The sequence below is a fragment of the Zophobas morio genome, unplaced genomic scaffold (genome assembly GCF_036711695.1).
Source record: "Zophobas morio isolate AGI-343-1 ecotype UQ-CSIRO unplaced genomic scaffold, CSIRO_AGI_Zmor_V1 ptg000015l, whole genome shotgun sequence".
In the NCBI taxonomy this organism is placed as follows: Eukaryota; Metazoa; Arthropoda; class Insecta; order Coleoptera; family Tenebrionidae; genus Zophobas; species Zophobas morio.
In genome coordinates this window covers 238,277-250,423 of record NW_026972120.1, presented here as the reverse complement: position 1 = coordinate 250,423, position 12,147 = coordinate 238,277, and the positions used below count along the sequence as shown (strand labels likewise).

The 12,147-nt window shown below is 33.5% G+C and overlaps 2 protein-coding genes across 2 annotated transcripts; one reads left to right on the top strand and one right to left on the bottom strand.

The window, feature by feature from the left end:
- Positions 1-7,113: 7,113 nt before the first annotated feature.
- On the top strand, positions 7,114-8,554 carry LOC135129333 (14 kDa phosphohistidine phosphatase-like). Its single transcript, XM_064056484.1, has 6 exons — positions 7,114-7,159; positions 7,400-7,555; positions 7,610-7,699; positions 8,134-8,224; positions 8,315-8,407; positions 8,463-8,554. Exons 2-6 carry the CDS (start codon positions 7,447-7,449, stop codon positions 8,542-8,544), a joined length of 465 nt encoding a protein of 154 aa, XP_063912554.1. The 5' UTR covers positions 7,114-7,159; positions 7,400-7,446; the 3' UTR covers positions 8,545-8,554.
- Positions 8,555-8,949: 395 nt separating this feature from the next.
- Positions 8,950-9,525, bottom strand: LOC135129338 (ubiquitin-like). Its single transcript, XM_064056485.1, has 2 exons — positions 9,370-9,525; positions 8,950-9,308 (listed from the first exon to the last, which is right to left on the bottom strand). The coding sequence occupies exons 1-2, from the start codon at positions 9,470-9,472 to the stop codon at positions 8,956-8,958; spliced, it is 456 nt and encodes a 151-aa protein (XP_063912555.1). The 5' UTR covers positions 9,473-9,525; the 3' UTR covers positions 8,950-8,955.
- Positions 9,526-12,147: the final 2,622 nt, after the last annotated feature.

Sequence of the window (12,147 nt, the reverse complement as noted above, 5' to 3'; positions counted from 1 at the left end):
ACAAAGGAGACCCACGAGCGTCGAAGAGAGACACAAGTTACCTTGTGAAAATGGTCACCATTGTTGCTCTTGCGAAGGAGTACTGTACTGCTCCGAGGGGCTACTTATACATAGTTGGCTCAAGATACTTTCCGCGCCCAATGAGTAGCTAATTCGCACTAGCATGATTTTTAACAGCTTCCGATATTAACGATTGTGTTAACTTTGGTTATAATAGTCTTTTACCAAACTCATATTCCATGGTAAAAAGTAGTCTAAACGTTATAATGACTCAATAATGGCACATAAAATTATTTGTCAATGCTTATTCGAGGCGATAACATGACAACTGCTTTCGTACGCAAATACTCATCGTTTGCGCTCTGCTTAGCCTATAAAATTAATGTCAAGTTAGTTACAATACGCTGCCCAACCACCTGTAGGGATAGATGGTTGCAGAAGGCAATGCAATTTATGTTATGCGGAAGCTGCGGTAAGTTAATAACCGCAATTAAAAAGTCAACTAATACAACATCACGAGATTTAAATCAAATAAAATCAAAGATAAAGCCGTTAGCAACATGAAAAATATAAAACCCGCATAAGTCTAGGACAAACATAATGTACTTGTATTTATTTCTAATAGTGTATAGCCACCAATAACTATTCACAGTGCACGCTTATTCTCCGTTTAGATCTTGAATGAGTAGATAATGTAATCACAATTCTGAGGTTAGTTTGTCAAAAGCGTCCGAATTTAGTTAAGCAACCGCATAGTAACAATAGCATAGGTAAATCAACTAATGACACGGTGAATCATAGAAGTAAAAGACTACAACCAAGAATAGTCCGCATTCTGCGGATGGCATTTGAAACTTGAACTACTATTTATGTTCGCCAAGAGCCGAGAGCAGTCGTGGCGGGATAACAGCAGTCATATTCGGCGCACTATCACACTTGTACGAGAAGTGGTCTGGGGACACAGAAATCTTTGTCCACTCGGCAGTGTACAGTCACAAAATAAACCGAGAAAAACAGTAATTTAGTCTGCACTCGGTTGCCTACAAGTATCTTTAAATTAGAGCAAACTTACATGACTCAGAGTTAAGGGCTGGTAACCTCATATACATGCTTTATAGACATCTTACTTATGAAGCATATGCTTACCATTAGAATACCTCTGTACTAATAGTTAGTTTATGGTTAGGCATCTAAAGTCAGCTAGCCCTAACCAGGGGTTTAAATAAATATTAAGGTTGGGCTTTGACTTTGTTTACAAAATCAATACTTTACCTTTATGTAATTTGAACTTAAGTTCGCTATTTATTATTTATAATAGTTCGCCAAGTTACACCTAGCTTTAACTTAATTTCTTTCTCTTTTGGGAAAGTATAAACCTTTTACCCACTTTCCCTTAACCCCTTTAACAGTTATGCACTATAGTTTAATTTGAAAGCTTGCGTCCGTAACTACGAGGTGGAATCCAGGTCCTTTTGTACTAAACACCTTTTTGATTGTTAAATTTTTACTAACAAGTATGAAAGCCCTTTCCAGTTGCCTAATAGTTAAACCTAAATCACTTGGCGCTTCTAATAATGAACTACTATACCTTTCTTGTGTTAAATGGATGGTCTTCCAAATCGAGATGGTAGGTCTTTCTTTTGAATTAGGTCTTAAAAGAGAAGTTGTGCTTTTATCCGTGTCGTAACTTTTATTTGTTTTTTTAAGCCCTTTCTTAAGATTAGAGGGTCATTAGGCAAAATAGTATTTTAAGCTAATAGCATACGTTTAGGATATTTTCACAATAAATAAGAACTAGTCTTAGCTTCCCTGTATTACTTTGTGGCATGGTTGCAGAGTCTTTAAGTAATTCTTGCATTCTCAGGGTCGTCATTTATTTAAGGATAAAGCTGAAATAGTGTCTTTACGACCTATGTTAATTCTTATGCATTTTATACCAACTAATTTTTTAATAAGCCAAGAGTAGGTGTTGCATTCATCAAACCATTTAGGCGCATTATTAATTAAAAGCCATATATTTTGCTACTTTTTACCTTCGTAATTTTAGCAGTCACTCATATGTCTATAAATAAAACCCATCTTTCCTCAAAGAAGGTATTAGTTATCACTATATATATTTTAAAGTGTACCGGTAAAAAATAAATGTGATTTATTGCATGATTGCTTAGCGAACATATCTTTTGCGAAATTCTTGGAATTTCAAAATGACTGAACCCCTAGCCTTTTTTTAAGCGAATCACTGAGTCAGTTCAGTACAAACAAATATTAAACCTTTTCTATATTGTTTTCTAATAAAAAAAAATTGTTTCTGCTTCGGTAGGAATACTATGTCCCCTGCCTCATTTCTTTCAGAGGAAAATCAAGATTTATAAATCAATGTTATCAACTTACTAAAGACAGCATTAGGAGCAGAAAACTTATCAGATTTTTAAATTTTATAAAATTATATAAAGTACACTATAAACAGTTAAAAGATATAATATAGGTAAGTCGAAGTACTTGACAGTACAGGATTTTTTTTATTTGACCATTATACCACCCCGCTTCCAACCCCAAGCACGCCAAGGCGACTATACAACTAATATTGAAAAAGTAAAAACTGCAGCAGGTGCGCGAACTAAACTTACATAATTCCAGGTGAAAACTGCTCTTGCAACTACCCTCTATTATACACAGACCTCAAAAATATTTTTACGCCTAACTACTGTTATAAACAACCTTGAGCATGTGTCTAAACTTATTTAAACTATATCGTTTCTTTCAATAGTATTATGGAGCTTAATTGTTACGTTTTCATAAAATTATGACTGTTTTCAAACTTACATCGCTTCAATCTTATTTTAGCTGTGTTTTTAAGCTTATCTTAGTAACCCCTTTCCTTAAAACTATGTCCCTTTTTTTCTCTCATAATTATAACCCAAGAAAAAAGAAGGTTATAGATTTAATTAGAAGGGTTTAACAAACATTTAAGCATAGGTAGGCTTTCTAAATAATAAAGCAAAATTATAAACAGAACCTCTGGTTTTCTTACAAAAAAGGAAACCCAAAATTACTAAATTTTAAATAAAATTTGACCACCCATTGGATGAAAAAATACAAAATGATTGGCTCAGATCTCTCCAAAATTTCCGAGAATTCTATATATACAGAACGCGATCCGCTCTATAGACGCGCGTAGTTTTAGTTTGCTTCCAATTTTAATAAAGTTTAACTCGGCTCCTATCCCGATTTAACCAGGGTTTTTATTCAAATATGCAAGATTACAACTAGGTATAATTTTTCAATTTTGGAAGTACTTTTTCTCAGTTAATTTAAGTTTTTGCCACAACAACAATTGACCCTGATTTAGGCAGTGAAAAAAAAAATTCAGAAGTATTCGAGTTTATTAATAAAGTACATAGGTGCTATTGACCTGAGTTATTTATAAATAGTTATTCAAAGATAGGAAGCCGCTGAGACTGTATTATTACCAACTCGGCCTTTTATTACCTTTATGAATAATAATAAAAACGCACTATATAACACTCGCCTAAAAAGTCCCGAGATTAACCGATAGCTGCCCTCTAAAGAAAACACAATATTCAGTTAGCGGCAACCTTCCAAAGATACGTATCAAAGTTTCAGCGTCCATAAGTTATCACGAGATAATGTAATTTTAGTGACGTTACCTCTGTTATTTTTAAAAAACAAGAAAATAAAAATGAATTTTGTGTTGAACAAGCGCTGTTTTTTTGATTGAAAAAAATGAAGTTCTAACTCAGCAACGGCTTGAAAAGTGTTATAAGGAATCTGATCCGTCAAAAACTAAGATTTGTCGGTAATTTGCTGAGTTTTAACGAGGCCGTACAGACACAGATGAAGCTGAACACTCTAAGAGCCCATATGAGGTGATTATTCCAAAACCTCAAAAATTCACTAAATTTTCGGTGATCATCAAATGAATTTGCGTAAGTTAGCTGACATCGAAAAGCTATTAATGGACCGTGTGGGCTATATTTTGCAAAATCATTTAAGCATAACACTGTTCGAAATGGGTACCGCATTTGCTCACAGTGTACCAAAAAAAACGACCTGTTGATAATTTGAAACGCCCTCTGGAGCTGTTAAAACGAAACTATGAATAGCGAGTATTATATAGTATTATGGTTTTGGTTGAAGGAGAAAATATTTAAGAAAGTGGCCCCGAACGGCGAAATAGAAGGTCTCAATTTTACGGAAAGGTGTAAATACGAAATTATCAAAGTTTGAAAAAGAGAGTTGCGTCGGTGGGCACGAACTAACTGTCTTAAGTATGCGTTTCAATGATCTTTGTTAGATTTCCCACCACCCCAAAAGGTGGACGCCCACCTAGAGGGTGCAGTAAATCATTTATTAAGTTATTAAATCCTAACTTTCTTTGTTTTGTGAGCTTTTACTATGAACACAATTAAAAGAAATAAAGCGTTTTTTATCAAGCATAAATGCTTTGCTCTTCTAATTTCGCGTCTTTTTAAAAGCAAAATAGTTTTTTAGGGGATATTTTCGACTCTAGGTTGCCCGGACAACTGCACATAAATTACGTACTTGCTTCATTCAAACTTTATACCCTCTATTATGGAGCAAGGGTAAGCTTTTTTTAGCGCGAAAAGGAAGGCTAAATGTTTTGTTTAATCAGTCGAACATGACGTATTCCTCTGCTCTTCAAACCTTTGACCCCCGGCATTAGCGTCCTCGCTCCGTGTGCAGGCTCTTTCGAAACAATACTTTTCATTGCAATATAACACCTTAAGCTAAACCGCCCCTTTGTATGAATATTTTTTAGTGCAAAAATTTTTAATAAACCACTGTATTTGTATTTCTTTTGAAGTAAGAACTTTTAACTTCGCTTACAAAGTTATTTTTAGTATCAATCACTTGTAGTTGTACTACCCGAAGTAAGTTTACTATCAGGGAATATATCTCTTTACCAACCCGCTTTATATGAAAAAAAAAATAAACCCCCTAATTGTGTCCATTACGATATACCATTAAGCTTCTTTACAATTCATATAAATTTGTTTCGAGGACCATTCTACTGTTAAGAAAATGTTGCCATAGTATTAGTGATATTTCTAAATACGTATTATGTTAAATGAAGTTTCTTTTGTTAACTGTACACTTCACATTAAGAGAATTAACTATTTTTAAGGCGTTGTTCCTGACTTTTCTAATTATTATACATATAACTGCTTCAAAGTTGCAGAAGAGGAAAAAATTCATACTGCACGAATAAGGAATTTCTCTCTAACTTCGAGCAAAGGCTTACGGTTGTGTACCGAAAACTTTTTATTACTGTTAGCTTAGTTAGCAAACCTTTAAGCAGCGTTCAGCGATGAAGCTTCTAAAGATTACATAATTAAAAGAATATTAACAGAAGAAAGAAAAGTGTTTTACAATTTATAAATGATAAGATGTCGATAAGAAAAAAAGGCTGTGTAGAGAGAGAGAAACTTTAAGCCTTGTTGATATAGGGGGCGGAGTATGGGATTGACGAGCTCCTTGCAGAAGTTATATGGAAATTATTTAATACCTTTTTATAAAATTTCATCGATAAAACTGGTAAAGCAGAATTACCAACCCCCATTGACTATTGGCGAACTTTGTAAATCTAATTGATTTTTCAACCCCATAAAAATATATTTTATATTAATTTTTCATATACGATAAGCTTATAAGAAATACTACTGGTACATTAAAAGCGACATATGATGTTAAAACGAAGCTTTAACATGGCTTTTGCTCATTACAGAAGTACAAAGGTTTAAACATTTAATTGTTTAGAATAAAACCCGGCTACATTTATATATAGTGTTTTCAGTTCTGTTATTAAAGAGATATTTATATTACTGGTAGGACTCCCTGCCGAGGAAGTACAAAAAGCGAAAGTATTATCACTAAAAATTGTAGTTAAGTTAATAATTTATGAATATAAATTACCACATCCATAATTAGGATCTTTCCGAATACTCAGCGACGTGGCATCGCGAATTTTAGGTTCAGCAAGTAGAACCTTAAGTTATATAATCTGATTGCTGCAAGCTTTGAAAGTAATTTAAGGTCGTGCATCGGTTAAAAAGTATTGGCGACCAAATTATTAATGCCAGGTATGTAAATTATATTTTTAAAAAAAGAATGATTGAAAACTTGCAAGAACTATTATTGTTTAAAAAATGTATAAAAACTCATAACTGTTCTAAAGTGCTTTCTCTAGAAGAAGGAACCCTAAAAAACCAGGTAGTACATTCACTCATCAGATCATTAGCTATTACTTAAAATTTACTAAGTGTCGCATATAATAACCCAAAAACCTTAAAAAAAAATTTTAATAAAAATGTTTTCATCACCAAAAAATAGATTTATAAAAGGAATGCACTCCTTTCTCATGTAATTTCTAATAGATTAAATCTATCAGTTAAAGTCAAACCGCAGGGCGCGCATACCTTCAAATGCGTGGAATCTATCTTATTTAACACTTACCGCTAGGTAAATCATACCATCAACTGTAAAAGCTAAAAAAAAGAAGCTTTTAACTAGAAAGGGATCATTATTCAACTATATCTTGTACATGTCACTTTTAATTAAATTTATTTGAAGCGAAAGGAGTACCGACAGGTTAAAACATGATAACTTACAAACTATGCATGGGGCATTAGCTTGGGTGGAAACCGAGCTTAAAAAACGTAAAAAATAAAAGTTTACGAAACTGTATTCTGTATTTACATTATAGCTAGGAAAAAATCCCATCTAACGGAAAAATAGTCTTCTAAACATCTATGGGTCTTTTACTTTTGCCAACTTCCAACGACCTGTAACAGAAATGTAGAGTTCTCTTCAACATGTAAATATAATTTACTGGCAAAAATAATGTATACAAACTTTGTATATCATGTAACTCATTGCAACATTATATTTCCCTATTATAATATTACAAGTAACAGACCGACTTTATCGAAATTAAACTTCAAAAAAGCTTTGGCAGTTTTTTAAATCGCCACACTTTACCCTCTGTACAATAGTCGAATAAGTAAGAACTTTGACGTTTAAAAGTTTTTACCTCCGAGAAAACCCAATCAGAATATTCTTTATTTGGGCCGACTTTAATAGTAGGGGCATCGCTCATTTATCTTATATTCGAGTCTTGGTAGGTTACCCTAAGACTTATCTTAATATGTAATGTCTAGTTAATTTAGATAAATAGAATTATAAAATTGTAATTAATAATTTTATTTAGTTATTTAAAGTGAGGAGTCTGTCTACTAAAATTTCCAATGCCTAGTTTTATATAAATAGAAATTATTATATTTTGTCATTTAAAGTGTAAAAACAGTCTTTTAAAGTTTACTTTTAGTCATTTTGTAATTGATAACTTTTTTTCTTAAAGGACTTACGAGTGTTATAATTTTTGTGCAAAATAACATTTTAAAAACGATGGCTAGTTCTACTGGCTATACCACTTCATCTGAAGACAGATCGCGAGTAGAGGCCTTGAATAAGGCCAGTCGCATTGTAGACTCCACTAAAAACGATCCCCAAACGAGTAATCACTTTATCAATAAAAAGTTTAAAAGTAGTATATTGGTTTACTTTCTAGTTTCCTCTATTTTACGCCAGCTGAAATCTGTAGAAATCGAATCTGGGACTCAGAAATATGTTTTAATCCAAGCAATCGATCCTTCTTCCGGTTTAGCCTTAAACTTTTCTCTATTCTTTAACTAAAGCCATAGTGTGGGCTATAATTTTACAATTAGGGGTCACACTTTAATTAAGTAGGAGCTTATTTTATGTTAGGTTTAAAAATTTGTACCTTATAAACTTTTACTTTTTAGCGTTTTTTAATTCTTTTGTACTGTTATAAATTTCATTTTTTGTTTATAATATTATTTTTTATAATACCATTTAAAAGAAACAAAAAGGTTTATATAACTTTCAAAAAAAATAATTATTTATTCAAAAAAAGACTTACGATTTACTTGTAAAGGCTTATGGTTAAAAAAATTTCAAAGTTCGCTAAAAAAACCCTTTCTTTTAACTATTTTTATCCCTTAATTTGTTCAGCAGATTTTTATCTGTAAAAGTTATTCACTATATATTTACTTAATTTAATATTATTTCTAGATGCTGAAGTCTATTTTGTTAGAGGTAATTCAAGTGCCCGCTATCACGTGGAAGCTGCTCAGGCGCTTGTGGACTTTTTTTTGGAAAAGGGGTTATATTTTATTTTTCTTATTGGAATAATTAAATTTATATATATTGTGACTAACAATAGTTTAAGTATTTTTACTCACTAAAAATTTAGCATTAACCACAAAGTGACGGGAGGCGGTAGAATCTCCTATAATGCCAGTGAGAAAGTTATCAAAATTTACGGATATTCTTATTCATTCGGACGGTTGTTATTTTTCTTCAAATGATAATAAATTTGAGAAAAAAAGTTAACTTTGTAGGGCTGACCATAGCATCACTTCTGAATTGTGCAATAAAGCTTTTCCTCAACACATAATTTCTTGGAGTAATGAAGGGTACTAAGTAAAATTTTTAAATACCTTCGGATTCTAAATTAGTTTAAGCATTAAAATAAATATCTCTAATAAACTTAAAAAAATTATTTTTCTTTGCTCCCTGCCTTTACACGAACTCAACACTAGTTAAAGCAGTGAAGCTCTTTACTAAAGTTTTAAAAAAGATTCCAGTTTTATAATAGAACTTATAAAGTTCGACGACTGTAAATGATATGCCTTATGTGCATTTGAAATAATATACTTCTTCGCAAAGTTTATCTTTACTTTGATTTTTATAACTTTCACTTCTTACTTCATACTACAAAAGAGTATAAAAGATAACTAAGGCCTACTTTATTAAGTTAAATAAAAAGCTATAACTTACAAAGAAAGGGAAAAATTTATATAAATAGTTTTTTATTATAACCACGGAATTTAGCTATGCTTTAACACTAAAAAAAGTTTTTGAGCACTTCCCACAAGTTTTACGATCAGCATGGTTAGCCATAAAAGTACAAGAGCCACAAGTACCGCATTCGGTACGAGTTCGTGTAACGTTGCCAGAACTATCAACGGAATAATACTTCAAAATTGCCATTTTAACTTTTTTGTGAACATGCTTAGTTTTCTTAGCAGTAGAGTAAGTCTTCTTCTTGCGTTTCTTAGCGCCACCACGAAGTCGCAATACTAAGTGCAAGGTCGACTCTTTTTGTATATTATAATCTGACAGTGTACGGCCATCTTCTAACTGCTTTCCAGCAAAAATAAGACGCTGTTGATCCGGTGGAATTCCTAAAAATGCTACGTTAGCCAAGACTGCTGAAATATACCTAAAAAAAGGAATAACACTCACCCTCTTTATCTTGTATTTTTACTTTAACATTATCAATTGTATCTGAAGGTTCGACCTCCAAAGTTATGGTTTTACCCGTCAAAGTCTTAACAAATATTTGCATATTTTCAGCTGGCTTAGAAGTATGTTAAATGTATATTTAAAACTAATGAACACCAAACCTCACAGAGAAAAATATAAGCGGGGAGACGTGAACGCGCAACGAGAAAAAAAAGAAATTTAAAAGACCAGGAAACACGGTTAGCACGTGACAATTTCACGAATTTTTTGACTAATACCTCCAGGTCAAAAATGTTTTTCAGTTTTTAACTTTTTTGGTTTTTCAACCGGACTTAAGTAAGAAGGTATCCCCTTTAATATTTTCTCTGTGTTGATTATTGACATGTTTATCTATTTACAATATTTTTATATGTAATAGTCTAAATTTATTGGAAAATTTTTCTACAATGTAAATGATAATATAATTTTCGTAGCCTGCCATTAGCGTAGTGTAATGTTCTCAAATAATTTATGTTAAACCTTTATTACTAGGATTTCCTTTAAGGAATGTACTGTTGTAAGAGGTAATAACAATTTGTTATACCTTTTTTGTTTAAACAGCTTGATTTTATCTTACTTGTACTTTGCACTTAGTTAAGTACTTAATTTTTATTACTTTTTAAAGGAAAAATTAATTCTCTAAAAAAATATTGAGCATTATCTTCAATAATAACACTGCTAATATTTGGGAGTTTGTGTAAGTGCTTAAAGTGAAATCATTACGAATTTTAGAAAGGGTGGTCTAACATTTATTATTATTAAAAAGAAAGGTGAAGCTAAACTATCTGAGCTTATTATAGGATACAATCAGTGTATAAGTGATTGGAAAGTGTATAAGAAAAGAGGAGAATTATTCAAAATAGGAACTTTATATAAAACTTTAAGTAGAGATAACTTAAAAGGTTCTTTATAATGGCTACTTTTATTAAATCCAATGAAATCTTTTATATGTTAAAAAAACGGGTAGGTGATTTTTAATCATGATAAAAAACGTGGTTTAGGTGTATTTTCATTATGTTAAAATGGCAACTCCTGGCGTTTAATTGGGTTAATAAGTTTCACAAGCTCTCAAACAGGTTTAGTTACCTACAATTGCAAGTCAAAATTTATCATAATACTATCCATGCATCCTTCGCATTCGATTTATACTCCTCACTTTGTATTCACCTGGCATGCAAGAGGGCGCCACACGAACGGCGGTAAAGCGTCGCCCCTTGACTCGTAAGTGAGTCCTCCCGCCAAAAGACCATTAGCGCGCCCAACTCTCCTTTTATATAGAGCAACAACATTGCTTTTAAATACTGCCATTCCTTGGCTCAATCTGTGCTTTGTAGTGCAGTGTGTCATTGCGCATAAAACTAGGGCGCTTTTGTTGGAAGGCGGCCAGTTTATTCTGTTGCTGTAGGAGCCAGAACGTTTACGCCGATGAGCCATAGACCCAGATAGTAGATGCGTATGCTGTGAATGAGCGAACGTACAATACAGGCGGCCTTAAAAAGTAATTCCCAAAGGCCACGCGGAATTTGTTAAGGCACGCAGTTTGCGTAATAGATTTCCATTCATACTTTGTTAAGACCTCCTCGGCGTCGAGAACTACAGCGTCAGTAATTTTTTATAAATAAGGCCGGTGCCATTCACTGGGAAAAGCGAAAATGTTGTTGGGTTCAACTTCAATAAACATTTAAAGGCATTAACAACTGCCTAAAAACTTTTTAGTATAACTGCTTGAACCACCTCGCCTACTGCCAACGAAAGGGTGATGGGTGTAGTTACGAGTCTCAGATGTCAGTTCCGGAGTCTTCGGTAACATCATGACTACCAATATTCCTCATCGCACCGAAAAAATGCAGAAAACCATGGCTGAGTTAACGAGGCACCACAAATAATTTAGAGCCCTTCCTCGAACCACGAATTCGGGGGCCTTTTGCCTCGGTAGCGCTTTGAGGGGTTGATTTGAGCTTTGGTAGACCTGCTTTAGGGCATCAGCCTTATTAACTTAGAAAAACCCGGTTCAAGTAGCGCGTTATATAGGCTGAAAATGATGTGTGGCGGACACTGGGCAGCAGAATAAGCAGTCAAGGTTTTCGCTCTCTTTATCGTTACCACTGTAATATCGGGGTGTTATGTTGATTGGTAAGTCGCCTAACTATTTTTCAGAGGGTAGCGCTGTCTTTTTGATTTGCTGAAGAGTTAGTGGTTTACCGGAGGGCTTAAAGTTGCGATTGCCTCCTAGCTGTCTTAATACATTACAGGGGCTGGAGCGCTATTAAATACTTCGTCTAATTAGGATAGCAACGCCTCTGCCGGTAGTATGAAGCCGATCCCTGCATTATGTCGCAAACTTGCAGGGTTGAAAGACACATATAGAGAAATCCGCATGTTCTTTTTTGTGGACTCATCTCAAATTTTTAATATGGATTCTACACTCTTTATAGTCTCGGGCATGGTCGGACAGTTTGTATACATACATATAATAGCTAACAATTGTTGCAATGTCGATTGGGTGGCTGTTCATGCTGTCACTACCTGACAGCGTGAGTAGCATTAGCCCTAGAAGGTACTTGGATCAGTTTCGCTCTTATAGGTGGCATAAGAAAAATAATCGGTGTAACGGTAGGAGATAGAGTAATTGCCTCCTCTATAAATAGCGCTGTGAGTCTCACTACAATATGCAAATTAAAAATGTGCCTGTTGCTTTAGAGCACTTCGCAGTCATTAGGTCCTCCCAGCATATGACGC

Coding starts and splice junctions, on each gene's coding strand:
- LOC135129333 (XM_064056484.1), top strand. CDS start 7,447: ATGGCTAGTTCTACTGGCTATACCACTTCATCTGAAGACAGATCGCGA. Junction 8,225..8,314: donor GACTTTTTTTTGGAAAAGGG/GTTATATTTTAT, acceptor CTAAAAATTTAG/CATTAACCACAAAGTGACGG. Junction 8,408..8,462: donor TATTCTTATTCATTCGGACG/GTTGTTATTTTT, acceptor TTAACTTTGTAG/GGCTGACCATAGCATCACTT.
- LOC135129338 (XM_064056485.1), bottom strand. CDS start 9,472: ATGCAAATATTTGTTAAGACTTTGACGGGTAAAACCATAACTTTGGAG. Junction 9,309..9,369: donor AAAAATACAAGATAAAGAGG/GTGAGTGTTATT, acceptor TAGCATTTTTAG/GAATTCCACCGGATCAACAG.